Here is a 26,588-nt window from a genome sequence, read left to right as displayed (position 1 = left end):
TCAGTGTGTGAGTTGCAAATGAACAAGTTAATTCTACACTAAAAAGTAGAAAGAATGAAGAAAAAAGTTTTATTTCTAAATTATTTCGAATTTCCTTCATCTTAACTGCGACAAAACGGAAGTCATGCTTATTGGCACCCCCCATTAACTTCGTAAAGCCAATCCTGTAACCCTATCTGTAGATGGTTCTGTACTTGAGCTTCAATCTAAATTGAAAAACCTTGGGGTTATATTCTATTCTGGCTAAACATTAGACCCACATGTGCAGCATATTGGCAAAACATCTTTTTTTCACCTCAGAAATATCGCTAAACTACGCCCTATGCTATCATCAACTGTGGCTGAAAAGCTGATCAACACATTTGTGTTCTCTCAAATTGACTACTGTAATGCTCTACTCACTGGGGTATCTAAATCTAATTTGAACAAACTGCAGTATGTCCAAAATTCAGCAGCCAGAATCCTGACCAGGTCTAGTGCAAATGATCACATTCCTCCTATCTTGGAGTCCTTGCACTGGCTTATGTTCAAATTCTGTGTAGACTTTAAAATCCTCATGCTCACCTATAAGGCTCTGCATGGCTTGGCACCTCAGTACCTGTCTGAACTATTATCGCCCTACTCCCCACCTCGCAACCTTCGCTTTTCTAATTCTGGTCTCCTTACTGTCCCCCAAGCCTGTCTACATTGTATGGGTGACAGGGTCTTCTCCTGTTATGCCCCCAAGCTCTGGAACTCTCTCCCCAAGGATATCAGAGAGTCACCTTCTCTAAACTCCTTCAAATCAAGACTTGAAACCCTCTTCTTCAGAAAAGCCTTTACTTAACTGGTTCCATTCTTCACCCCTCTGCTTTTCTTAGTACCACCATCCACGGTCCATATCTCGTGTATTCTTTTTATTTATTGTTGTTGTCATTCTATAAGGCGCTTTGAGAAGCCACCTTTAAAGGCACTATATAAAATAAAGTTATTATTATTATTATTATTATTATTATTATTATTATTATTATTATTATTATTATTATTATTATTTTGCCCAAGGAGCCTCTTCAGGAATGTCAAAAACGTGTATTTTTTTCTTCTTTCAACCTTTTTTCGGGTTCAAATTAACTTTTCTTTGTTCCCTTCTGCAGTAGATCACAATTCTTTGGACTAAAAGCATCATTTGTCTTCAATAATCATAAAGATTTTACAGATTTTTGAGATCTGCTGACACTAGCTAAAATGAACAAATGCAGTGGTCTAATATGCTTGACTGAAATTCTGTTAGCGTTTCATGTAGCTTGTATCTCTCAGCTACAACCACCTCCCACCAAACCAAAAAATCAAGGTCCAAGGTAATTCTAGATAATTTTGCATGTTTACAAATGACAACATAAACTAAAGTAACTCATATACTTGGGTACATTTAGTGATCAATATGAACTCTGTTTGCCAAAACATTTCAGACAAAACAACAAAGGTGACTAATACTGCAATTTCATGGGTTGCCTTGATGATGTTATTTTCTAAACTTTTGTGTTTTTCCTTATTCTTTCTGAAATACTGTAAGTATTTAAAGAGTAATAACTTAAAGTTATCTTTTGGTCTCTTGTCCTCTTTTTATGTTTTTGGCTGGGAAAGCTTTTGTATGTTGCTTATTGGCTCTTCGACTGTTAGAGACAGGACCTTAAAGGGGAGACAGCAGGAAATGTTCTTTTCAATTGATGTTTCTAGTCGTTGAGGCAGGTGAAAATGAATAGGTAAAGATCAAAGGCAGATGGTGTGTTTCTATGCACCATGGATAGGGGAAAAGTTCCCGATGGTTTGTGTCCTCTACAGAAATAATGTTCATTGTATGTTACAGTATATTGCAAAACTGGAACAGACTATAAGAGTATGTTTGGCACATGTGCCACTTATTCTGCATCTTACAGAACTGACACGGGAAGGCAGTGAGCCGTCCAGAACCCCTTTGTGCTGTAACATGGCACATTATCCCCATTTTAGCACGAGAGTGTCACATGAACTAACACTGTGTGTCGACATAACACTGGACTTTGCAATGCTAGAAGCAGAATGGCAGGATAGCCTCAAGTTAATTTCTCAAGTACAAGTACAGACGTTATGCAACAGGGGAACAAGTAAAGGTTTATTCCAAACTTGTGCCTTTGTAGCTTACACATGCTGAGGCAGCTACAGTACCTACTTAAAACTACGTATGCTGCAGGTGCTAATTTGCAAAGTGCATAATCATCTATACACCAATGATTATGCAAAGGACTTAATGTAGATTTCCATATTTACATACTGTGTCACGACAGGCCTTAGCACAAACAAAATAAACAAAAGAAAATGAAGTTTAAGGTCTTTATCAGCACCCCAAAATGCATATACTGTAATCATGCATGCAAAAAGTGCATTTTGAACCATCCTTGTTGCAGAATACTGTTTCCTTTTGGAGTTCCAAAGCTAAAATTGTTTCTAAAACAGTTCTCTCTTGTGCTCTTTTCAACTTTCTTCATTATGTAATATCAATACTAGGTCTCTTCATAATTTTATCATTTGAAGAATGTTTTTCTTTGGCTGGCATTTTAAATACAGTATATAACACTGATAGGTAAACTTATTTAAGTCATTGTGTCACACTATTAAGAATTCCCAGTCCAGTAAATGGCACTCTCAATGGCAGGCAATGCATAGCTGACTTGAAGAGCATGAGACAGACTTCTATCATCTACCATGGTCAGAACAATTATCAGTTGACTTTAATCCAATTAAAAAGTGATGTTCCTGGGTTTATCGGGTGTTTCAGAATCAAACACTCTCCCCCAAGTGATCCAGCTGAGGCTGATCGGACATCAGCTTGTGTCTAGGCGGCACGAAACTGATTCCCATGGATCTCCTCTCGTGTGCCAGAGCCATCTTGAAGCTCTTTTTTCCGCTTTGTTCCTCTTGCAAATGGCTCAACTCCTCCTCTCCCCTGTAATGCCCAGTGCACTGAGAGTCCTAAACAGTGATCGAGCTGTGGAACCTCTGCATTTGACGTCGACCTGCATGCCCCTTGCTTTCCAGCCCGTGCTGTGAAATTGACTGACTTGTCCCTTGTACTTGGCAAGTTTCCTTTCAAAGGCCTCCTTCAAACGATCTTCCAAAGGAAGAGTGAGCTCCAGTAGGACAGCATGTTGTGTGGGCTGTGATTTGTAAATGAAATACATTTTGCACTTCATGGAGCCTAGAGTGGTATTTACAACACAAAAATAGCCAATTTCAAAGTTACAAATATTTTTTTTCAAGACGTGACATAAAAGAAATATGTAGAATGATATACAGGTATCTATAACATTGTTTTCCTAATTGTCTCTTTAATAAGCTGCCATGCCTTAATTGGTGTTTTTCCTGCAATGACTTAACTCCACCTGTTTGTCAGAGAGAAACAGGGTGTACCAGCTTGTCAATAGTCACGCAATGCACACCAAACATAATCAGGCCCTTTTTTTCCCATCAGCAGTCCTTGAAGCAAAGAATGCCTCTAGCCTAATACACACAATAGAACATTCAGACAATAACCTAAATACTTTTGCAAGGTATTTTAGATTATGCTGATGACATAGTCTGCTCAACCTCTCCTCACCTCGGAGAAGAAGACTCCTGTCCTATAGTATGTATTTATTTACATACCTTGCCTCTTCCAAAATGAACACTCACAATGTAAACAACACAGGTTATGAACACAGAGACATTCTAGTGTATACAGCTGTCATAGCCCAAAGTACTCAATGGCATCCTTTGGCATTACATCAGTTTCACTCTGTCTTATAGAACTTGGTGCCATCAGATTGGAATTAGTACTGTATAACTGTAAAGTATCTAAATCTTTATCCTTTTCATTTTTAACAATACACTGATATGATCACATATGTGCCGTTATGAACACATAATGAACTCTTAGTATTTGTGTCCTAAAGGGTTTCAAATATGAAAAATAAAGAGGAATTCATTTGTTGAATTATTTTTTCTACATAAAGTTTAAAAAACAAACTTTAAATCAGAAGATGTATGTTTTTAAAGAATTTTTTTTGTACAGCCTGTGAGGTAACCTTTTGTGAAAAAGACATTGTGTTGTATCAGTAAGGACATTTTGCTGAACTGCGTATTGAATTTTAAAAAGCTGGTTTTAAAAGTAAGATTTATTTATTTGATTTGATTTATTTTATTTGTTTATTTTGTAACAGCCATAGCATGGATATAGTTCTGCCATTCTAAGTATTAATGAAAACTGGATCATTTTTATTTATATGGGTAAATCACAAATAAAGCATATGTAAATACGAAATAAAAAATATAATTAATGTATAAAACATAATTATATATTGCATATACAGTACATTAATTTAAACGGAGGAAAAAGTAGCTTTTAGATTTTGGTGCAGTTTTCAGTGATTAAAGGAAATTAACGTCCTCTCTCCAGGCTTCCATTAACCACTATAAAATATACTGTATATGACACTAGCCCAGCAGCTACAAAACATGGAAGGTACATGCTAACCTGCATGAAGCCATACATCCATTCATTTTCTAATTGCTAGGAACATGAAGAGCCAGTTGCCTTACAATTAGTCACTTGTGTTTTGACCTAGATGACTAGAAGCAGAAATATTTACACAACATTGTAACATGCAACTGTTTAGGCTTTACCACAGGATGTTAAAATCCAAACATTTTCTAACCGTTTCTTCCAATACATGGTTACAGGGGAGTCAGGATCCAGAGCTTATCCTGTCTAGCAATGGGCACAAGGCAGGATACACCACGGATAGCATACCAGCCCATCGTGGTATCTAATCTAATGGTGCAGTATGTCTTTGGACTGGGACGACACTGGCATGCTTGAAGGTAACCCAAGCAAACACAAGAAAAACAAACCAACTCTACTGTACCCCAAGAACCCAGGGCCCCAACACAGTGATGCAGCAATGGTAATCACTGCACCACTCCACCCTCAAAAGGGCCTTTACCCAAATCACCTTTCACTTACATTTCTCTGTTTTGCTCATATGAACCCATGCTCACATGCTCCAAGTGCTTTCATGGATGACAACATAACAGACTGACATAGTATTTCTTGATATCAACTTGCAATCTGCCATCCACATCCATTACAGTTTTTTTAGTGTATTAAATCCTACTGAGAATTAAACTCTGTATTTGGATGTAAAGTAAAAGCTTTACCTTTAAATATGCATTACTTCCTTTACGCTCATTTCACGCTAAAATGTTTTCCAACAGTACAAATTCACTAAAATGTGTTGTCAGACTGACATCACAAAATTAACATATTGTATAAATGCTAGTGCAAAAAGAACGTGTTAATTTAAAAATAAATATACATATACACTCTTAATATATGGATTAATATGATATGAAAATGTTGGTCTATACTGGGCAATACTGAAGCTGTTATTGAATTTGCAAAGGAAAAATCTGAATTATAAAGAAAGATAATGTACTGTGCAGCATGGTGGTACAGTGGTTATCATTGCTGTCTCACAATGCTGGGGACCCTAGTTGAATTCCTGGCATGCAACCTGCGTGGAGTTTATATGCTTTCCCTGTGTTCACTTGGGTTTCCTCTAGATGCTCCAGTTTCTCCCACAGCCCAAAGACATACAGGTAAATTAATTAGCTTCTGGAAAAACTGGCCCAGGTGTGTGTTGCATGTTTGTGTCTGTCTGTGCCCTGCAATGCACTGGTGTCCTGTTCAGGGCGTATGCTGCCTTGCACCCTCTGCTTGCCGGGATAAGCTCCGGCTCCCCTGCAACCCTGTATTGGAAGAAACGGTTAGAAAACGGCGGATTTTAACGTCCTGTGGCAAAACCTAACTATTTACGTTACAATGTTGAGTAAACATTTCTGCAAGTTCGTCATCTTGGTGAAAACACAATTGGCTAATTGTTTGGAAGGCACAACTGACTCCTTGTGCTCCTAACTCAAAACACTCATGCGTATTTAATTACAGTATTTATGTCTTACAAATCTAAATAGTTACAGATAAGTACACAAAAACCTAAGTATTTAAAAACAAGAGACCTGACAGATGCTGCATTGAAGTAAGCAGGAATTAATCATTTTTACCTTCCCTGATGAAACAAAATTTAATTCTGCATTTTACCTTTGGATCTTGTGGCATCTCTTACGTTAAGAAAGTGCAATTGACGATATATACTTGTTGATTTCTCTTATTTGTGCTACAGAAAAAAAGGTGTACACTAAAATAATCAAGGAAAGCTTTTAGTTTTGTGTAATAGTAGTCATAGATTATAATTTAACTAGAATGTTATTGTGTTAAGACATAGTATACAGTAGATATAAAAGAAAGTTCAATATAATGTTACTTCAATGGGAGTCTTGTTAATAGGAGGCGCGTGGTACTGGCTGTAGTGGAGCTCCTGTGTCTGCTCCCACCAGCCTTTTTATACCTGCGATCTTTTTTTTTATTGTTCTTAACTAAACCAATGCGTACCGTGTCGTTTAATCGAGCGCTTTTTAACCGAGGTTGATACTTTATTGAGAAGTTAACAAGATGCACGCCTCTGCCATTAACGAACTTAGTTTAATCAACTGTTGTCCGGGAAAACTTGAACAACGAGTTTTTCGTTATGATGGCTCCAGCCTGGAGAGTACGGAAATATTGTTTACTGTTGAGCTGGGATTAGGCAAATGGCCAAAAGCAGGTAACTAGTTCGTGCTTGTAGCAAAGGCAAGAAAGGTTTTGTTTTTTCCCCTCCCTCTCTCACTTTCTCTCGCTTGATTGAAGTTTCCTGGGAAGGGCCTCCTCACCAAGTGTGGAAGTCGTAACCCAAACGAGGCTGTTACTTTGGGGAAGAAAGAGAGGGGGAGAGGGTAAGGGAATTGCAGGCGTTTTGTTCACGACATGGTACTGATGACAGAACAGCAACAGAACCACCAAACTCTGCTCTCTACACCCGCCGAAGAAATAAAGTCCGTGAAGTCTCCTGGCAAAAAAGATTCAAAGGGGATTGCATCGAAGTAAGTTATTAGCTATTTGGAAAATAGACACGATTCCAGTTTTAAGGCCTGCTTGTTTTATTAATAATGATCCGTTTCCCACATTTAGGGTATAGCACATTGTTGTCATAATTGTTAGTTATTGGCTCTTTTAGGTAGGACCTGTTGAACATTTTTTTCCGAGAATTTTAAAATGCGTTTTTTTCTAAAAGTATACACGAATCAGAAGCCCATGGTATTTTTTTATCTAAACCTTGGGATCGTGCATTTTTCAAGCGATATAGTGTATGGTGCATGTCGGGTGTTTAGTTCTTCTGCTGTTGTTCTAGATGAGTGATTTGCAGAGGTTTTATTTGATTCAGGAAGTGTCTTAGAATTTAATCAGCTTACTTGACCGTTTTCAGATACCGTCTCATTACCAGCCTGAACTACCAGTGCTATGAATAGAAATGGCTCAAATTGTGTTGCACGATTCCCGAACATCTGACTGTTCTCTACTGTCTGGGGCTGAATAGTTCTCGCACTGCTGCATAGAGCTTGGTGTATTCACAGAATACCATGGGTCGTATAGGTGGGTCTTATTAATGTTGTTGTTTTTACAGAATATACTTTCTTTAAATTAAAATGACAACTCCAATACTATAAAGAATTTTATTTCTGCTTAAGACTAGTTCAGTTTATGGATTTAGTTGGGTAGGTAGCCTTTTGAACCTGTTCCTATGTATTTTTAAAAAACATGTTGGTATTAGGCTTTTCTATAAATTTAAGAACATGCAAATCTCGTCCCTGTTGACACCTGTTAATTTGTGTTTTCAGGGGCTAAAATAGATTTTAAGCATTGTGTTTACAGTGCGGACGTGTTTCCAACAGGAATGAATTGTTGCATATATTGTGTAAAACGTCCGAAGAGATACTAAGTATATCATGATTATTGACATTTAATCGAAAAAATAATAGAAACAAACCATGCCTTGTTTGTCATTCTCTGCTGAATACAACCATCCAGATATTTAGATAATACATACTAATGCCCAGTGGTGTCTGCTTCGATATGATACTTCTGAGAAGTATTGGTTATAAACAAAATCTCTGATCTGCTTAACAGTTTAAGAAGAAGCTTACTTCAGTCTGTTAACATAATCTTATTTTCTTTGATTACACTGTGATCAAGAGAGATAAAACTACAGTATACAGTGTATGTACTGAAGACAAATATGTTTTAAACAATATAATGTTACTAGAACAGTTTGTTCTGAGGCTCATTTAGTTATTATAATGCCATTAACAGTCTCACAAATTTAAATAATCCAAAATTACCATGGAAAATAATTGAACAAGTAATAGGTTTATTCCATGCTGTAAAGTGAAAGTGAAGTGCTGTTTTAGCATGGAATAAACCTATTACTTGTTCCGTGCAGACTGCGCATGCTGACACAGCTACCCACATGAACTACATGGAAAATAAATGTTGCTGAATGACACACCTGCTGTGTTGTCAATGTTTCTGTGTTTGGTATCAGTTATGCCAGTTGCAGAAAACGTCTGCTGTGATGTCACCAGTTTTTTGGGGTATACAAAGAAATGTTTCTTGCCATTTTTAAGAGAGTCTGGAATGTGGTTTCATTATCTTTCTGTGTTTGTGAGGGTTTATTTTGTTAGGGTTTATCATGCTGTCCTCAGCTGGTTATTCAATATTAAATTATTTTTTTATATATCTGCTATGTCATACTGATAGCGTAGCAGGTGAGAAAGATGTGAAGAAGAGACTGATCCATTATCTAGTGCTGCTGTTTTGCCTTGCTCACACAGAATTGGTCAGCAGATCTAGGTCTGTTAAGTTGTTTTCCTGTAATGGGTGCATGTCACAGATCAGATGCTGTTGCAACTACCAGTGTGCTCTCTGTTATTTCCTTCTTGTCTATTTTTTATATTCTCCAGTGTAAAAAAAATGAACAATACTGAAGATTTCAATGTCTTACTCTAAGGCATTACCAGTATAGCCACTTGGGTTTTTACCATGTTATCCCAGTCTCTTATTTCTTGCAAGCTGACAACATTGGTTTTGATAAACTGTCCGTTGCTCAGAACTGCATTTCTTGGCAGCCTTTGTTCAGTGGTCTATTCACACCTTTCTAAAATATCTAAAAAAGGCTAAAATGTCATCCAGTCTAGTGAACGAATACTGGATTTGAGAAGTGTGATGGTGTTTCAACCAGTTGCTGCTTTATTTTCAAGTGCTTGGGCTGCAGCTACTGGTAAGATACTTTAATTGTAGGCGATTGCTGGCTGCTTTATCAAGACCAGCATTTATACTAAGCTTCCTGCTGAAAGGCTGAAGGAACTGAGCCTTTTTAAGTCTTGAGCAGAACAGTGTACAAGGGGACCTGATACAGGTCATAGATGGGGATACAAGTATTCCAAATCGTAAAACACTTTGACAAAAGGCAACCCAGCAGATTTCTTCACAATGAATAGTGAACCACAAACTAGATGGCACAGCTGTAAGCTGTGTGGAAGTGCATTTAAAATTAAGACCAAGGGGCACTTCTTTACCCAAGGGGTTGTGGGAATATGGGACACACTATTCACCCATGTTATTTGAAGTCAATAGTCTGGCTTCTTTCAAAAAACAGGTGAATGAGATCCTTGGATGATTTAGATACTATCAAACAGGTTCCCATCACTTGTAACAGTTTATGTAATATTTATGTTAAACAGTATCTTACAACCTGTCACATTTGCAGCTGTGAACATGTTACTGAGATTGTGGCATGACTACATGAAAGTTTTTTTTTTCCTTTATCCCACATTCTTTTATTACTAACTTTTTTTACTTGTATTTCCAGCAGTGTGTCACTCATCTATTACAATAGCTTGCAGGACATTTCCCATTCACCCCCAGGTGTGACTAAAGTAGTTACACAGTTTTGTACATGTCCAAATCCGTGTCTTGGCGTTCAATATGATTGATTAATACTCCGCTTCTATGAACTGGAGTTTCTGTTCATCGCTGAGTTGTGCATAGGTGTATTTGTGCTGTTGTAGCTTTATGACAGAATTATGATGGCTTTAGTTATTTCAAAAGAGATGTAAACCCCTCTGTTTGTATTACACTAGTAGGCACTGTAGCCGTTATAATCATTTTTAGATAAGATTCCTGATGTCCTCACATCTATGCAGTGAACATATTTAATACTCAGCACAGCTGCTGATCTTTTGCTGTGCTACAGAGCAGGCTGATTTATCACTCTTTTTCTTTCATGTTTAGGGCTACATGTTCCAGTTTCAGTTGTTACTAACCTAATGTTGAATTACATGCGGTGTATGGCATGGCTGTCTTGCAGCTCTTGGGCCCTGGATTTGATTGTGGCCTGGGGTGCCTTCTGTGTGGAGTTCTCATGTTCTCCTTGTGGCTTTTTAGGTTTTCTCCATGTGCTCCACTTCCTCCCCAGAGTCTGTGGACACACTGCCTAGGTTAATTGGCATCTCTAAATTATCCTTTGTGTGTGTGCCTTGCACTCATTGACTGCTGAGTTAAGTTCCTGCCTGACTAAATGCTTATCGAAAGTGGACGGATGAATGAATAGGGTGCATTGGACTAATTTCTTCCCCTTTTTTCTAAACCATACTGGGTGTTCTCCCACTTATCATAATAGATTTGAAAATCAATTTAGAAACATTTCTTGCCATTCACAAGATTTGGCAAGTCAATTCTTAATGTATTCTGCTAAGACTTCTAGCAATTAAGCTTAATTAGTTAAATAATGGCATATAAAACATAAATGTAAAAAGACTAAATGTGTAACATCTGAAAACTTTTACTTTTTTATAGTTTAAATGTTTAAAACTTCATATTCTTCCATTTAGAATAGTGTTTTCAAAACTGTTGCCTTATTTGCAATTTTTTTTGTCAGAATTACCTATGGTTAGAATAAAAAAATCTTTAATATATTGTATGATATAAAACATAAAATTACTTTTAGATTAATTCATATTGGATGTCTGGTACCCATATTTATTATCTGTAACTTAGTTGAAATCTGTATGGTGTACAGTCTTTCGGTGACCATATGGTTTGCACAGTAAACTGCTTAATTTTAAGTTGCTTACTTTGCTGTCATATAAGTTAAGCCATTCAATGTAATTTGTCCATATTTCCAAAATTTTAAATTAAAAAAATTAAAATATTTAAGGGGGGAATGGTTATTTACTGTTCACCCAGGTTGAATTTATTTGCAATTTTTTATTTTAATTTTGCACATTTTATGTGAGTTGACGGACCCTTAGTTAGTCTCTTCTGTGCCTGAGAACTCACTCTTCCCTGATGTCTCTGCTACAATAATTCATAATTAATAATTGCTTACATTTATGAAGCGCTTTTCTGGACACTCCACTCAAAGCACTTTACAGATAATGGGAACTCCCCTCCACCATCACCAATGTGCAGCATCAACCTGGATGATGTGACGGCAGCCATAGTGCGCCAGAACGCTCACCACACATCAGCTTTCAGTGGGGAGGAGAGCAGAGTAATGAAGCCAATTCATAGATGGGGATTATTAGGAGGCCATGATTGGTAAGGACCAATGGGGAATTTGGCCAGGACACTGGGGTTACACCCCTACTCTTTTCGAGAAATGCCCTGGGATTTTTAATGACCACAGAGAGTCAGGACCTTGGTTTAATTGCGAAGGACGGCGCCTGCTTACAGTATAGTGTCCCCATCATAGACCGCAAGGTGAGCACCCCTGCTGTCCCCACTAACACCTCTTCCAGTGTGACCATCACTGTTCCGCACGGGCTCGTGCCCTCTGCCGCTCCACCCCGCCCGTTTCGTCCCGCAACACCTGGGATGCGAACCCGGGTCTCCGGCGTAACGCAACAGGGAGCCAGCCGCATGAGCTAAAGGAGACCTCCCTCAGCCCAGGCAGCTGAGGTCCATGCTTCTTGCAGGGAGAGTGATGACGTCACCGTGTCCGAACTAGCTCCGCTACACCAGTAGCAATCTTAGTTTTTCCCAGTAGGTCTCTGGTCCAGGTAGTGACCTGGCTCACACCTGCTTAGCTTCAGTGGGTTGCCAGTTGTGAGTTGCAGGGTGATATGGCTGCTGGCAAAGAGCTCATTGTGTTCTGTATACAAACATGCTATATATTTGACCCAGTTACTTTGTTTAAAACTAAGATGGCCTCTGCTAAACTATTAAGTTAAACATTTTCTAGTGTTATGGCAACCCAACATGTTATTCAGTATATGCAGCATTTTATGTTTTCAGCTTTTATTCATCAGATGACTTCTTTGTGCAGGATATTTGAACTTTTCTGCTTCCCAGTTAAAATTGCTAGAACACGAATGTAAATTCATTGTCAACTTGTGTACAGATCCTGTGTCAGGTTGGGGAAGCAGTTGTTGGCGTGTTGCAAGGCAGGATGCATGTTCAGGATGCCCTGAAGGGTTCACCTTGAAGGCATTAATGGGGAAGACGAAAGCAAAACTGGCAGTTATATCCAATGAATTCAGCATTTCTCTGGGCACTTGGCAATGTCTTCCATGGACAGTTGGGGTACTGCCTGTTGCTGCCTCTGCTACTAAGAGATGTTTACGAATCAACATGGAACAGGCTGTCTCTACTATGTTTGACAAGCTACTGCAGACAAAGGGAGCAGTTCCTGCAGTGCATAGTCATAAAAGACAAAATTAGCATCCAAGATAATGTGAAAACCCATCCTGCAACAAAGTTCAAAATAGCTCCATCAGCAAACACAGTTCTGGCAACATTGTGGCGAGAAGTCGGAGTAGGTAGCTGGAGAGAATGGTAGGCTGTAAAGGAACAGGTAAAGGTTTATTCCATGGTGAAAGAAAAGAGACAAAATGTTTTGGCTGTGAAGCCTCGTGTTGACACCTGAAGAAGGCTCCACAGCTAAAAAATTATCTTTTCTTTTCCTTTCAGGTTAGAATAAATCTTTATCTGTAACTTTGTAGTTCTCCTTTATACAGTCGAGACCTGGCACCGACTGAGGCCTCTGTTTGAACTTTTAATTATCTGAATTACCTGTCCAATAGACAATTTATAACTAAGAGTAAAGTACATAAAGTAGACAAATATTGGCTCCAGGATTTTGACATGGATTTCTACTGTGCTGTATTCTATATGTTGGTGTTACAATGGGACACTTGCCTGAAGAGAATGAGAAATAAAAATTATTTTACCATGAAGTTATTTTTGGTTATACCAGTAGGTATTCTTTACTGTGGGAGTTGTTACCTTAATCTCATCAACTCTTCATCATGACAGGAAACGAAAAAATAATTAACCAGTGCTTCCTACTCTGAAAGATCGCATTTAACTGCCACTTATTTAAATTATTCTGATAAGATCGTAACGCTAATGTCACAGAGCTTGAAACTTGGCACAAGATAGCAGTATTCATGCATTTTTCACTCTGTTCCCATAGATGGATAGATAAGTAGTTGAGAATGTAGTTGTGCACTGTTCAATAGTCAGGAAGGGGAAGTGCTGGCTTAAAGTGCATTTTCATGTAATATCCATGTACTTGAATTACATGTACTGTATTAAACCTTAGAAGTTCAGAAAAATTACCAAAAAGACATTTAAGATACATTTTTGAAAACAAAACAGAGACAAGTCCACAGGAAAGATGAAGGAAAGCTCCAAATCAGTGTTGGTTCATAGCTAAATATCTTTGTTTTCAAAGTGGATGCTATGAATATTATAACTGATATACAGAAAAAGACCCTGTGACAGGTTGGTGAGACAGCAGCTGGGGGGGAAAAAAGACCCCTATGGTAATTGCAAGAAATAGGCACCCAAGAATTGGCTTCAAATATATATGTGCTTTCAGAGGAAGTAAGATGATGTAAGCACCTGCTTGATTCCTCTAAAACACAAAAACTATGTGCCTAGTCAGCAAGAGCAGGGATAGAGAATGATTCAAGATCTGGTAAGATAGTTAAGAGAATGGATAGTAATTCAAAAAGATTACCCTCATCTGCCATTACACTTGAACTATTTCAACAGTGGGACAAAGTTATGCTCCCGGTCTTTACCTGTGGTTAGAGCAAGGTGACAGGGGTCTGGAGATACCTCACGGAGGGAGGAGAGATGCGTAGAACCTTTGTGAAGTCAAATAAGATCTGCATGAAATCCAGCAACAGGATGCAAAGCTCAGTTGGTAGGGTACATAACCTCTGCTTTGGATGTGCTACCACAGGCAGTAAACACATTGTTGCTCAACAGTCATGTGAACCTTCATAGGAAAGAAAAGGAACTTGGTAGGTACAAAATGTGAATTAACCTAGTAGAACAGCATAGAAGTGTAGCTCTTAGAAAGGATAAACAGTCTATGTACAGACTTTGATGAGTGGTGATTCTTTTTTTGCGAACAGCAGTGGATAAAATCAGGTCTGTGGTATATGATTTTTTAAAAAGTCAGTACAAGCATTTACATTTTTGAAGTGCTTGTTTGAGTGGCAGATTAACAGCTGTTTAAGTTTGTTTTGAGGTGGAGAGAGAATTCGAAGAGGCATACTGCACAACTATGAAATTATAATACTCTCTAATCTTCCACCAGTTATTCTAGTAAAAGACAAAATGGATAACTATGTGCTGAAGAGGAATGAGAGAGATCAAATAGTGAGAAAGACAAGGGCTTCATTATCACCGAGACAAATTTGAGTGCCAAAGCACCACTCAGCTTTGATATTTGTTGGCCAAAAATTGGTCCATAGCTGCATACTAGGTGTTTCAACAAATAGACTCTGCTTGCTAAATTGGACACTTATACGAGAGGTTTGCCATTGTAGCCATAGCAGGCTAACTTAGCAGGCAATATTAAGCTCTGGTACTGTAAGGGTAAACTTAAGCCAAGCCTGATATGAAGCTCCTTTACATGCAGCAGAGAAAACAGGTACCAGTGTGCCTAATTAGAATGGCTTTTTATGGAAAAGGAGTACTTGCAGCTGCTACTCTCCTCATTAAGGCCTCCGGTGTTTGGCTAGAAATAGCACTTCAAGTCTCGGGGAGTTTGCACCTGTTCAAAGAAGAACAAAATGGGTTATAAAAGAGTCTTTGGAAATGGTGAAGGCAAATCTATATGCTGGAGAGAGTGTTGGCTATATGCAGCATATAAGAAAAGCCTTTGGCTCAGTCTGACTGCCCCAGAACAAAGGAATATGTCAAAGAAGAGGATAAAGTGTGTTAAAGTCATGTTCTAGGGTATGCAGGGAGAAATGAGGTGGGAAAACATCAGCGTCTTCATTATCATTATGTGTTTTCCAACACCACCTATTCTGAGAACTTGGGTAGGAGAGAACTTTGCAGGCCAATGCACTGATAGACAACAGTACACCAATACCAGGAACACTGGTACAAAAAAAACCTAGAAAAGTGCATTGTGGCACATTCTATGAATCATGTTGTTGAAGAAGTTGGAGTCAAAACAGGAGTTAGATGACAGATAAAATCTGTAGCACAAGAGAGAACCAGCAGTTGGTTATACTGTAGATGTGGCAGAAGGCAGCTATGTGAGGACTGCAAAAGGAGCAATAGAAAAGATGAGAAAGGTCAGTATAACTTAAGGGTCCACTTGAGTAGCCCCATGAATTGTTCTTCCATCTTCACTTCAGTCACTTGCCATCAGGGAAGGTCGTACCTTGGTCCAATCCACATTCAGTGTGTGCTTACGTTAGGGGCACCACAAACAGGCTGATCCCTGGAGTCTGTATTACACACACATCAGCTGTGGGCCAAAAGAAGCAGCTTGCAATCAGTGTGGAAATCATTGTGATTTGCATCTATTTGTTGTAACTTATGTCAGTGAGGGCGTGAAGTATTATATACACTAAATGAATAGTTAAAACAACTGACCAAATTATACAGGCAGATGATCGGAACAGACATCCCCTTCATCTGTTACCTGTGAGCACAGATTCAATTATGAGCATAGACTGAAATTGGAAATCTGGCTTAACTGGAAAAACTACAGTTTGCTCAACTTGATTGAACATTTTAAAGGGCTTTGAGATCCTCTATAGTAATACACAGGATCTGTTGAAGCACTAAGTACATTTATATTGCTTTGACTGTAGTTCTTAGCCTTTATAGCAGGTAATTTAATTTAGCAGAGACTATAACCAAACAGTTAAAACTAATAATTTAATGTTTAAAGGTAAACCGAATGTATATAAGGATGCATATCTAAGACCAGGGTGGTTTTAAATATGTTATAATAATTAGCTACAGGTGTTCCTCGTGATAGATTTTTTTTTCCAGGAAATGTTCTCAAAAGCCACAAGATGAGTTAATCAAGCTTGTCTGACACTGGCCCCTATTCAACCCTGCATTCTGTTCTGCTTTGCTGGGAAAATGGTTGGCAAAAGTTTAACATGTGGAATGGTGTTATGTGACAAGTGAATTTCTTGAGTAAAATACTCCTTAAATGGAGCTGCATTAGAGGAAACTGAATCTTGTGAGATGCTGTACTATAAAACTATTGCTTCAGTTCTAACAGACAAGGTATTATTCAAATTAGTAATTCAGCATACCCAGTGTCAAAGGAAAAGATTTAAGTTTTGCCTGTCGTGTCTGCTTTAAACATATTGCTTGCAACTCTTGGAGGAAACCCTCTTGTATTCATAGATGCCTCTTTTTAATGTTATGCACAGTATGTGAGTTAGCAAGGTATTTGTCAGTAAAAACTCACCTGCACCAAGAGATTTCTTTGTTTTATCTGTTGTATCTTTTGTCTACATTTTCCTATTCAAATATTTCCAGACTGCAAGGTCTTATGAGGTCATCTTTTGATTTGAGTTAAAGCCAAAGATACCAGAGGCTCTCATTTTTAAATATTTAATCTTTCCTGCAAAATGTTAAAATCTGTGGGTTGAGGTATTTTGTATACTGTACTGTATGTTCATGTGCAAAATCTGCTTCAGTGGTAAATAAATATATAGTGGTGCAATTCTAGAGTAAGCATTGCAGTAATACCAATCAAAGTAGAAACTGCCAAGTTAAACTGCATTGAGGCCACAGCAATGGATTACTTCTCCCAAAATATATTTTTTTAAAATGTGCATTTTAACTAAAGGTTATTTTCTAAGAATATTGTAAATGAGATTTACAGTATTTTACAGTACCTTGACATGGAGTACTGTATAAAAATAAAACAATTGTAAGAGACTATGATATACATGTTAAAACCGTACATTAAGCTAAAGCTAGATTATAAAAGTATGTTTTCAGACAGGATTTAAATCTGCTGATTTATTTGAATGAATTCATATGTGCTGAGAGATCATTTCCCAGTCTTGCAGCAACAGCACAGAGCACAGTCTGCAAATACCCAGAGCTTTGAAAAAAGGTCAGAGAGTACACATGAATTGTAAGTGTACTGGGGGGCTTAGCAGGTTACTGATGTGGTCAAGATTCAAACTGTTCAATCCTTAAAAGGTGAGCAGCAGTATTTTGACTTTTAGATTGAATACACAGGGGGCCAGTGCAAGGAAAGTGTAATAGGTGAAATGAGTTTATGCATTTTAGTTTTCGCTAAAATCTGAGCAGCTGAATTATTGAACCTGCTATAACTTAAGGACATATTTGGATGCACTCTCAAGCGCCCCATTACAATAATAAAGGGAAAGGCAAAAGCTGTATTAGTTTTTCTTGATCAGACTGGGAGAGATGTACAAATCCAGATAATGTTATGAATAAAGCTATGGGAGCCCTGGACATTCTGATATTTATTGCAAAAAACTTGTGCTTGATTTCTGCTTTCTTTGGTCCCGATAGTTTTTTTAAAAGTCCCTTTTGGTTTCTTTGCTTCGCTTTATTTCTCTTGTCATGGAATGTCTTTCTATTATAGGGCAGCTGACGAAATACTGAAAAAGTCCATCATACTTCCCCAACCGTTGCTGGAGATATTTAGTCCAAATGCCTGTAATTTCTTTCAAAAGTTTCTGTAGGATCTTTGCATAGTAAGATTTCAAAATTTAATTTTGCTTAGTTTTTAAGATTTGTCTTATGCTGTGTTTTTAGCAAACCCAAGTGTTAACTTTTAACTTCTTGTAGAATAATTATTTGCATTAAAAAAAAATCATTAAGATCTGTGAACTACAAACAAAATCGTAATGGGCAGCAATTACATGGGGAAAAGCTTAAGCACTTTAAATATTTTTATGTGTTTAGAACATTTTGTCCAAAACGGATCAAATTGCTCACTAGAGGGATAAGCCATAGAGTATTTTCATACCAAAAAGCACAGTTTAATAGAAGATGGAAAACAATTGAGGTCAACTCTAAATTTTAACCTGAGTAGGTTATGCCAACAGTGGTATAGTATTATCCTGTAGAGAACTTTAACACTTTTGTTCCCTTAACCCAATATTTGCTCTTTAAGAAAGAAAATAATTGCTTTGCTCCCTAGTCCAATCGTTGGTTTTGCTGTTGTTAATCTGAAAAAGTTCCCTAACCAGTCAAGAGTGTTTACTTTTAAAGTATTATTTATTTAACTCCTAATTCAGGGTCATATATATGGGCCTAGTTATTGTTTAAAAGGACAGAACTGCACACTGCAGCACAGTTCTAAGAACTTATTTGTGAGAAACCACATATATAGCTATAAAACATTTTAGTCTTATTGATGTAACAAATTCCTCCGTCATCCAGAGATTTGTATTTCATCTTTCAACATTGCCCGTGGCTATCTCTGTTCACAGCTCTGAAGCCGAGAATGCGGGAGAGGAGAAGCAAAAGAGACCTGGGAAAACCAGTAATGATCAACCACAACCATCGGATAATGATACAGAGCCCCTTGAGAACAGAAAGAAACCATCGCTTGTAATGTGAGTAGCTATAAAGTTGTATTGAACCTCCACCAGCAAAAAACCTTCTGTTGTATCATGATTGCAGTAGGTTAGTCAATTCTCAGTGATTCTGTAAGTAATTTACCATTTTTACCATGCTGAGGAATACTTCTGTTTTTATACACGCAGTACTTTTAACTAAGTTATGAATTTTAGCATGCTACTGAAATTTATTTGTGGTAGAAAAATGGGTCTTTGACCTGTTGTGTTTACCTTTGTATCAGGCGTACAGCTCTTTCTTACACTGAAATAAAAACCATGAGTTTCATGGTTTGAGAAACATTGATCAGAGCAGTAATTAGCATTGCTATCTTACAGCACTTGGGCCCCAGGTTCAATTTCAGGGTTTCTATCTGCATGTTCACTTGGATTCCTTCCAGGTGCTCCAGTTTCTCCCCACAGTCTGTAGACGTACTGGTAGGTCAATTGGCTTCTGGGTAAAAATGGCCTTGGTGTCATTGGTCGTGTCCCAATATGCACACTTGAGGTCTTGTGCCCTGAAAATGTGCATTCCTGCTCAAGTCTGCAAGGGCTTAGATTATCCCATTTCTAAATTTGTGGGTCATAAGGGTGCCCCAATGCGCCCTTCTCTGAAGTCTGCATCGAAGAGAATTACTCCCAATTTTTTACGGAATGGTGACGTTTCATGTTTAAGCCCATAAAAGCAGATAGAATTTGCCATGGAGAATTAAATATCCATGTGTCAAATTGAACTTTTTTACAGTTTTAAAACTCATGTCAATTTTCATTAAGCTATTTCAGATTCAGACTGTTTGTATTTTAGTTATTAGGTTTTGACATAACTTTTATTTTGTCACCCCATTTCAACTGATGAATATTAATTTCCGTGCAGTGTATTTTGTACATGGAATATTCGATAGTACATGTAGTTAATAGTACAAAGCTTTAAGGTATTGCCAAGTTTGCTTGATTTAGTTTACTTTCAGTGAATGTGAATGAACTTATGTTTCTTGTAGTGTCAGACGATATAAAATGCATTTATTAGTAAAAAGCTTTGAATAAACGGCAGTATTGGCAAGTATTTCCTTGGTTTACTTCCCCTGTTTATAAGCAATGGAGTCTGCTCAACTTGAATGAACACAATGTCACTACTGGTGTGCAGTGATAGAAATGACATTCAATTTATTCAAACTGTGAGTGGAGAGTGAAAAATTCTTTTTTTTTAAAAATTACCAGCCCATATTCACTTAGCGCCTGGAAAAGAAGCGTCAATAACAGGAAGCATTTTTTACCCCCAGCCGTGTTACCAGCAAGTGACGTCACACAAGGGTGTCCCAGTACCCTTTTTATAGCAGTGCACCCTCGAATACTCACACACTTGAAGTCCACACTAGAGCAAGACACATGGCGTGCGTGCGTGCGTGCGTGCGTGCGTGCGTGCGTGCGTGCGTGCGTGCGTGCGTGCGTGCGTGCGAGCCCAGTAACTGGCTGGCATCCCGTCCAGTTCTACCTCATCTTGCGCTTTTTGACTGCTGGGGTTGGGTACAGTGTCCCCAGAGACCCTGTAGGGGATAATGCAGTTGGATGGATGGATGATTACAGAAAGAGGTGCCACCCAGTAGCTTAAGTCTGTAGCAGTTAAGGCAGTAGTAATTTGCTTGGTAAAAGTTCTGTTTTAGCAAGCAAATTGACTTACAGTATATTTAATGCAGAAACAATCAGGTTTTAATATATAATCTATTTTATAACCATAGATTTTCTCAGTTACTTTATCTTCTCTTAAGCTGTCAGCACTTTCCTTGTCTGTTTTAGGCATAGATGTAGGCTATATACAAAGAATCTTGCCTTAACCTGAAAATAAAACAATGTACTATAATTGCCAAGTTTACAGCCTGGAAGCTCTCTGTTGGCAGGGACTCTGCAAGGTCTGGTTTCCTCTTCCTTAAATATTTATATACTCTTTTTATTCAGTAACAGGATCTTTCAGTACTGCTACACAACATTTTCATTAGCATTTTGATACTAGTATTGAAGGGAAAATGCTTATGTAGCTGGTTTGCAGCTTTAACAGGGAATGTGCATATAATTGGAACATGCATCTTCTTCTGTATAAGTCGCTCCAGAAAAAAACAGAATTACCTGTTATTTCTTAAATTGATACACTGTCAAACATTCTAGAATAGAAAACTTGAACTTCTTAGAAAAACTACATTTTGTTTTTATTTTCAGTGACTCGTTTCATATAGAGCTGTGATGCAGTATTGAGATGTAAAAAAAAGTCCAAATGCATTTCAAAACAGGATATAATTAGTACCTCCTGAAGATTTAAATTATAGCAGGGCCCTGACCTAATACTCCTATATCTATGACATAAATTTTAGTATGTACAGTTTAGCACCTCATAAATTTGAGGGGGTGTTGGACTGTTCTGTTCTTTCATACTAATGTGGTTATGACATTTTCTTATGGATGAGAGACATTTACAGCAAAGAGGCAATGGTGAAATGCATACTTGCGTTTGTACACTGAAGTAAATGGGGGTAGCTACTCCTGAGTTTTGTTTTTCAAATTCATTCTTTGAGAATCTAAAACACTTTTTGTTGTTCATGCATCTTTTATTAATCCTTTATCAAGATGTGGCCTCTTTTGGTTAAATTATGTATAAACAGATGTCTGTTGGAAGGTGGCTGTGGTATAAATATGAAATGCCCCAATGTATCATTTCTTAATTTATAATCCAGATTGTATGATACCAGTATTACAGAAAAGGATGGAATGACAGAGATGTGATATAACCTTATATGTTTGATTTGTTAGCTTCCAATCAAAAGCAGTATTATTGCAGCAAACATCAGCTTGGCATAAATACTGGAAGAGATGTGTGAATTTTTCATGCACTAGTTGAACCAAGGCTTCACAAGACATTGTTTTATATTGTATGGAAATATAGGCTGTGTTTTGCAAAACAGCCTATTTCTCCATCTATGATTCTTTTTATAACTTATTTTTTAGTCTTCCTTTAACTGTTTAGAGCACATAAAGATCCTTTATTTAATGTTATAACGGACAAAGACAACTAAAAGTCTGACTAAAAGTTATAACTAAAAGTCCCAGTTGTCACCACAATGGCAAGATACACCTTGTGTCATGTATGCTGTTTTTATTTTCAGGTCAAAAACATTTGATCTCCCTTCTCCGCAAATACCAAGTGACTTTGAAACAAAACTTGAAAGGAAGAAATCCCAAACCAGCCAGGTTAGAATTTGATCTTTTTGTGTTAAGGGGGTGGGGGTAGTTATATTTATTCTGCCAATGAAAAGTAGACGTGAAAAGTTCTATAGTCCTATTGATGAAATGAAACATGATGCTGGTGTGTTCAATATGCTTGATATGTCATTGCACTTCAGTTATAAGGGATGTGTGCTACAGGTTTTTTAAAGTAGTAACAACATTAGTTTTGTGGAATGCTGTAGTGCTTCTTAATTGCTATCCATGTTAAAAGGCATTCTTTCATTTTCAGTTTTCCAAGACAAATGCGCAGTTTCATAAGATTTTCAAAGAAATATGTAAAGAGGAACAACTGAAACAAAGTAAGTAGTGTGCAAATGTAAGTAGGTGAAAACCTTTTTAGCAAGAGGGTTATTTGGTTATTGCAATTCAAGGTGTATTGGGTTCTCAATGTGAAGTGAAAGGTGTTTTGCTGGAGTCTTATTTATGCAGAGACTCGGTCCAGAAGGGCAGACACATAGCCAGGCTAGAAGAAAGGAGTAATGCAGTGGCCATGTGGATCCTGGATGGGAAGCTTATTCTTCCCCTCCCACCCGGTCATGGCAAAGGGAGACAGGGGCAGTGGGAGCCTGCCTGCCAACTCCCTGATCATTAGGGTGAGAGGGAAGGGCAAGTAGAAAGCCCGTTGTGGAAACTAGGAAGGTAATCTTGCAAGAGTCTTAAACCCTTTGAGCTGCTGGATCAAGACAAATTCTGAGGTCCCAGGTCAAGACTGCCAGGGTGCTCAGTCCTCTCCATTTACAAGCTCTCCAGGATGATAGAGGATTGGTTTGATTGAGGATCAGAGGAATCAGGTCACAATCCTGTCAAGACCTTGGAAACCAAGGATTTGCTACAAGGCTCAAGGCTTTACTGAAACCTTGAGAAGTAAGAATTCATTATGATGTCTGGAACCTTTCCAAAACCTCGAGGATGCTATTTCAAATCAAGGTCCGAGACCCTATCTAGGCTTCAAGGTCACCCTGTCCTGCTTCAAGGCCTTGAGGGCATGAAAAAATAAAATAAAATGGACAGCAGGGAGGCAAACAATGGCTTTTAGCTGAGGTGTCAGCCATGCCTGGATCCAGCTGCACAACTTTGATGTGAACTTGCTAGAGGGACAGTGACTCTCTTAAGAAGTAATGACTGTATAGTGCTTAAAGGAAATATGTATTTCACAGCAGTTTTAATTTTTCTACTTCACATTAAGCATGAAAAAAATACATTTAGTAACTGTTAAATGAGAAAGAAGTTTAGCTCAACTCGCTTCCAAAGTTGCTTCAAAAAGTCAAAGTCTGCATTTCACTCCTATAAATGCATAGTTATTGTTCTTAAATTAATTTCTGAAAAATATTTTACTAGTTGTATTAAAAGCAGCTTAAAAGCAGTCCTTCATAGCTGGGAAATGACTGACCTGACCCTAGTGCAGTTCTTTTTTCATTTTTTGTGGGCATTATATCCCACAAACTGTGACCCCTTTCGTATGTACAGCACAATAGCTTCTGTGGTACTCAATTTGTTGTGACTCTTATTAATTTTACTATTTTGTTTTATGTGAATTGTAAGCCTAACCACCCCCACCCCCCCATAAAAAGAGGAAGCATTTTTGCAAAGTTGAATAGGAATTGATTAAAAATATTGAACATCTACTTACTTTCCTCTGGTTTTTCTTTGTGAAAGTGCTTCCCTGTGCAGTACGTACACTTGGATTTAAAATCTTCAGGTATGATATAGTTTAATATTATCACAAAGAAATATTTCATGACCGATTCCCAGTAGATTGCTCTAACCTTAGAATCTGTATGCTTTGCTGTAGCTACAGTGGTACTGGATACAAATTTAGGTTTAACTGCTTTTTTTTATAAAATACAAAATGTTGGACTATACATCAACAAAAAAACCTCTTAAAATCAATGTATTCCTGCAAATTTGTTTTGTTTAGTACATTTTATGATTTACTGTGTTTAATATTAATGAAAATTGTTCAAGGGTTACATTTTCATATACAGGTGCATTTCAGGGTGCAGCATATTGTTTAAAGTAATGTTTTTTTTATTTTTGTTGTTTCCTTTTTTAGGTTATACATGTGCCTTACAAAAAGACATCCTCTATCAGGGAAGACTGTTTGTGTCTGAAAACTGGATCTGTTTCCATTCCAAAGTCTTTGGTAAAGATACTAAGGTATGGCTATGAACAGGACTTTCCTAATTGGAACAGTTTAAGTAATTTGTAATGTTAGCCAGATGAACAATGTACATGGAATTTGATAAATGTGCCTTTAACTGCACTTCTGTAAAGGTAAATTTTATGTCATGCTTTCAGATTGTGAGATGTGTGCCTCATGGTAAAGTTTCTTTATGAAAACCTAGTTTTTCTTCTCTCACTAGATTGCTATTCCTGTAACTTCTGTGACCCTTATTAAGAAAACAAAAACTGCCATTCTAGTGCCAAATGCACTTGTTATTGCAACCGCAATTGACCGAGTAAGTAGAAAATTCAATGACTCAGTGTTTTATTAATTTTTAAGTACCTTTCTCTGGAAAATATTAATGCTATAAAATGTATATTTTTATTTTACAGCATGTGTTTGTGTCATTCCTTTCAAGAGAAACCACATACAAATTTTTAAAATCCATCTGTTTTCATCTTGATGTGAGTAATCTCTTTGGTGCTTCACTGTTATCTTTTCATGTAACATTGCTTGCTTTGAGTGTACTGTTTCACCCAAGGATAGTACAGCTTAAAACAAATACATCAGTAGGTATGTAACAAGCTTCTCAGGAATTGAGATCCTGGTGCAAAAGTGTTAGTGAACAGGATTCTAATATCATGGAATTGGGAATAAGGATCTATTCCATTTCCCTTTTTTTCCCTAATTTATGGGAAGGCCTATAATTGGAAGATATGCCATGGAATGCTGTTAATTTTTATTGCATTAAATTTCAGTTATACATTTTGCTTTAAAGTGCAGAGCGATCTCTAATAAAGTAGCTTCATTGTTAAAATAGTTCTTTAATCAATATCTAAAAAATATTTTAGGGAAAAAGCCCTGGAAGCAGTCCGATACCTTCTTCTACAGAAAACAGTTTCAGAGTGGAACGTCCCGCATCATTGCCCCTGGTTAGTATCGTTTCTTTGTTCTTAGCTAGTTAGACAGGCTTATGAAAAGTCATGCAAGTGCAAACCATTCTGTTAGCTGGAAATGGAACTCTTGCTTCAGTCATGTATATTGCATTTAACTGTAAAGGATTATGGGTGCCTCATAATTCCCATCATTCTGAACAATAGATGTGAAAGCCAGGTACTACGAGTATGAAGTTCTTAATGCATTGTTTGGTACAGCCTTCAAGTTTTTGTATTTCTCAGTGTTATAAGAACTTTTTGTAGGTTTTACAAAATTGTGTGTGTGCACTTCTCTCCACACATCTTGTCAAACATTTGGATGAAATGTCATATTCATTTTAAATGGAAGTGTTGAAGTTTTGTAAGAAATGAAAGCCTATTTTTTTCCCCAACAGTGGAAGGTTCACAATCAAATGGCAGCTACTATATGACTTCAGTGTGTCAAATCAATTTGAGCTGGCAGATACAGTATGCAGGTAAAGATTGTTTCATGTACTACAGCTTTAGTTATCTCCTTCCATTTTGAACCACTGTTGTAGGATTTCCCAGGAGACTTTTCAGATTTAGATGGGACAGTAAGGCAGAGGAGGCAGGAGATGGAGGAAAGCACAAGCTCAGGCTCCCAAACTCCAGAGTTTGAAACCATTTCAGGTGGGTGTTTCCCCAGATTCTTATTTATTATACATCCACTCTGTTATAACTGTTATAACTGGACACAATTAAAAATTTGATTTTTGAGAGTAACTCAAAAAAGTTCTAAAAAGCTGGAAGAACAGATGCATAAACCTTTAACATTGTTATTATCAATACAAAGCACTATAATAGTCTTAAGTGAAATTTAGAAGTACATCTTGAATATGTTCAGGATTATTTTTAGCTGCAGTATGGTAATTTTGTAATACTGTTCACTTTCTAGCAGTCATTACACTAAGAGAGTACCTCTCCCGAATATTATTTTACATATGTGAATTAACGTTTTTTGTATTTGACTTTTCATTGAAGAATTCCCAAACATTTCTCAGAACTTCCTAAATGTGGTAAGGAATGGAGAAATACCAGTCCATGCAGATATTCACGTTAACCAGAACCCAGATGTAAAGTTTAACCCACACCGAAATGGTAATTATTTGTACATAACCGTCTTCAATTTTTGTTGTTAAAGTGCCACTGTTCTTATGCAGGCTTTATCTCTTCCTGTTTGCTGCAGGTGCTTCAGGATTGGTTCGTGTTGTGCACACGGTGAAATCATTGTGGCCAATGTCTTTAAATACCCTGCTCCTAGTCTACCTGTTTTTGTAAGTTACAATCATTTAAGTAAATTATGTTTGTTGAATGTTCATTAAGATTAATAG

The 26,588-nt window shown here is 37.5% G+C and overlaps 1 protein-coding gene across 2 annotated transcripts in view; it reads left to right on the top strand.

Annotated features, from left to right (window-relative positions):
- The window catches only part of gramd2b (GRAM domain containing 2B), a 34,183-nt gene that overhangs the window by 4,111 nt on the left and 3,484 nt on the right, over positions 1-26,588 (top strand). The window contains exons 1-11 of one of the 2 annotated variants that reach the window (XM_088629855.1): positions 6,648-7,029; positions 18,739-18,864; positions 22,017-22,101; positions 22,367-22,436; positions 24,191-24,294; positions 24,501-24,596; positions 24,694-24,765; positions 25,153-25,233; positions 25,776-25,887; positions 26,239-26,355; positions 26,444-26,531. In XM_088629855.1, coding sequence (XP_088485981.1) covers positions 6,914-7,029; positions 18,739-18,864; positions 22,017-22,101; positions 22,367-22,436; positions 24,191-24,294; positions 24,501-24,596; positions 24,694-24,765; positions 25,153-25,233; positions 25,776-25,887; positions 26,239-26,355; positions 26,444-26,531 — 1,067 coding nt within the window. In that variant the 5' untranslated portion in view covers positions 6,648-6,913. Of the gene's footprint in view, positions 1-6,647; positions 7,030-18,738; positions 18,865-22,016; positions 22,102-22,366; positions 22,437-24,190; positions 24,295-24,500; positions 24,597-24,693; positions 24,766-25,152; positions 25,234-25,775; positions 25,888-26,238; positions 26,356-26,443; positions 26,532-26,588 lie in introns of those variants that run through there. The other variant, XM_088629854.1, reaches the window with a different exon arrangement.

The sequence above is a fragment of the Lepisosteus platostomus genome, chromosome 4, assembly GCF_059453375.1.
Source record: "Lepisosteus platostomus isolate fLepPlt1 chromosome 4, fLepPlt1.hap1, whole genome shotgun sequence".
NCBI lineage: Eukaryota > Metazoa > Chordata > Actinopteri > Semionotiformes > Lepisosteidae > Lepisosteus > Lepisosteus platostomus.
Note: the sequence above shows the minus strand (reverse complement) of the source record. Positions and strands in the feature narration are given on the sequence as shown.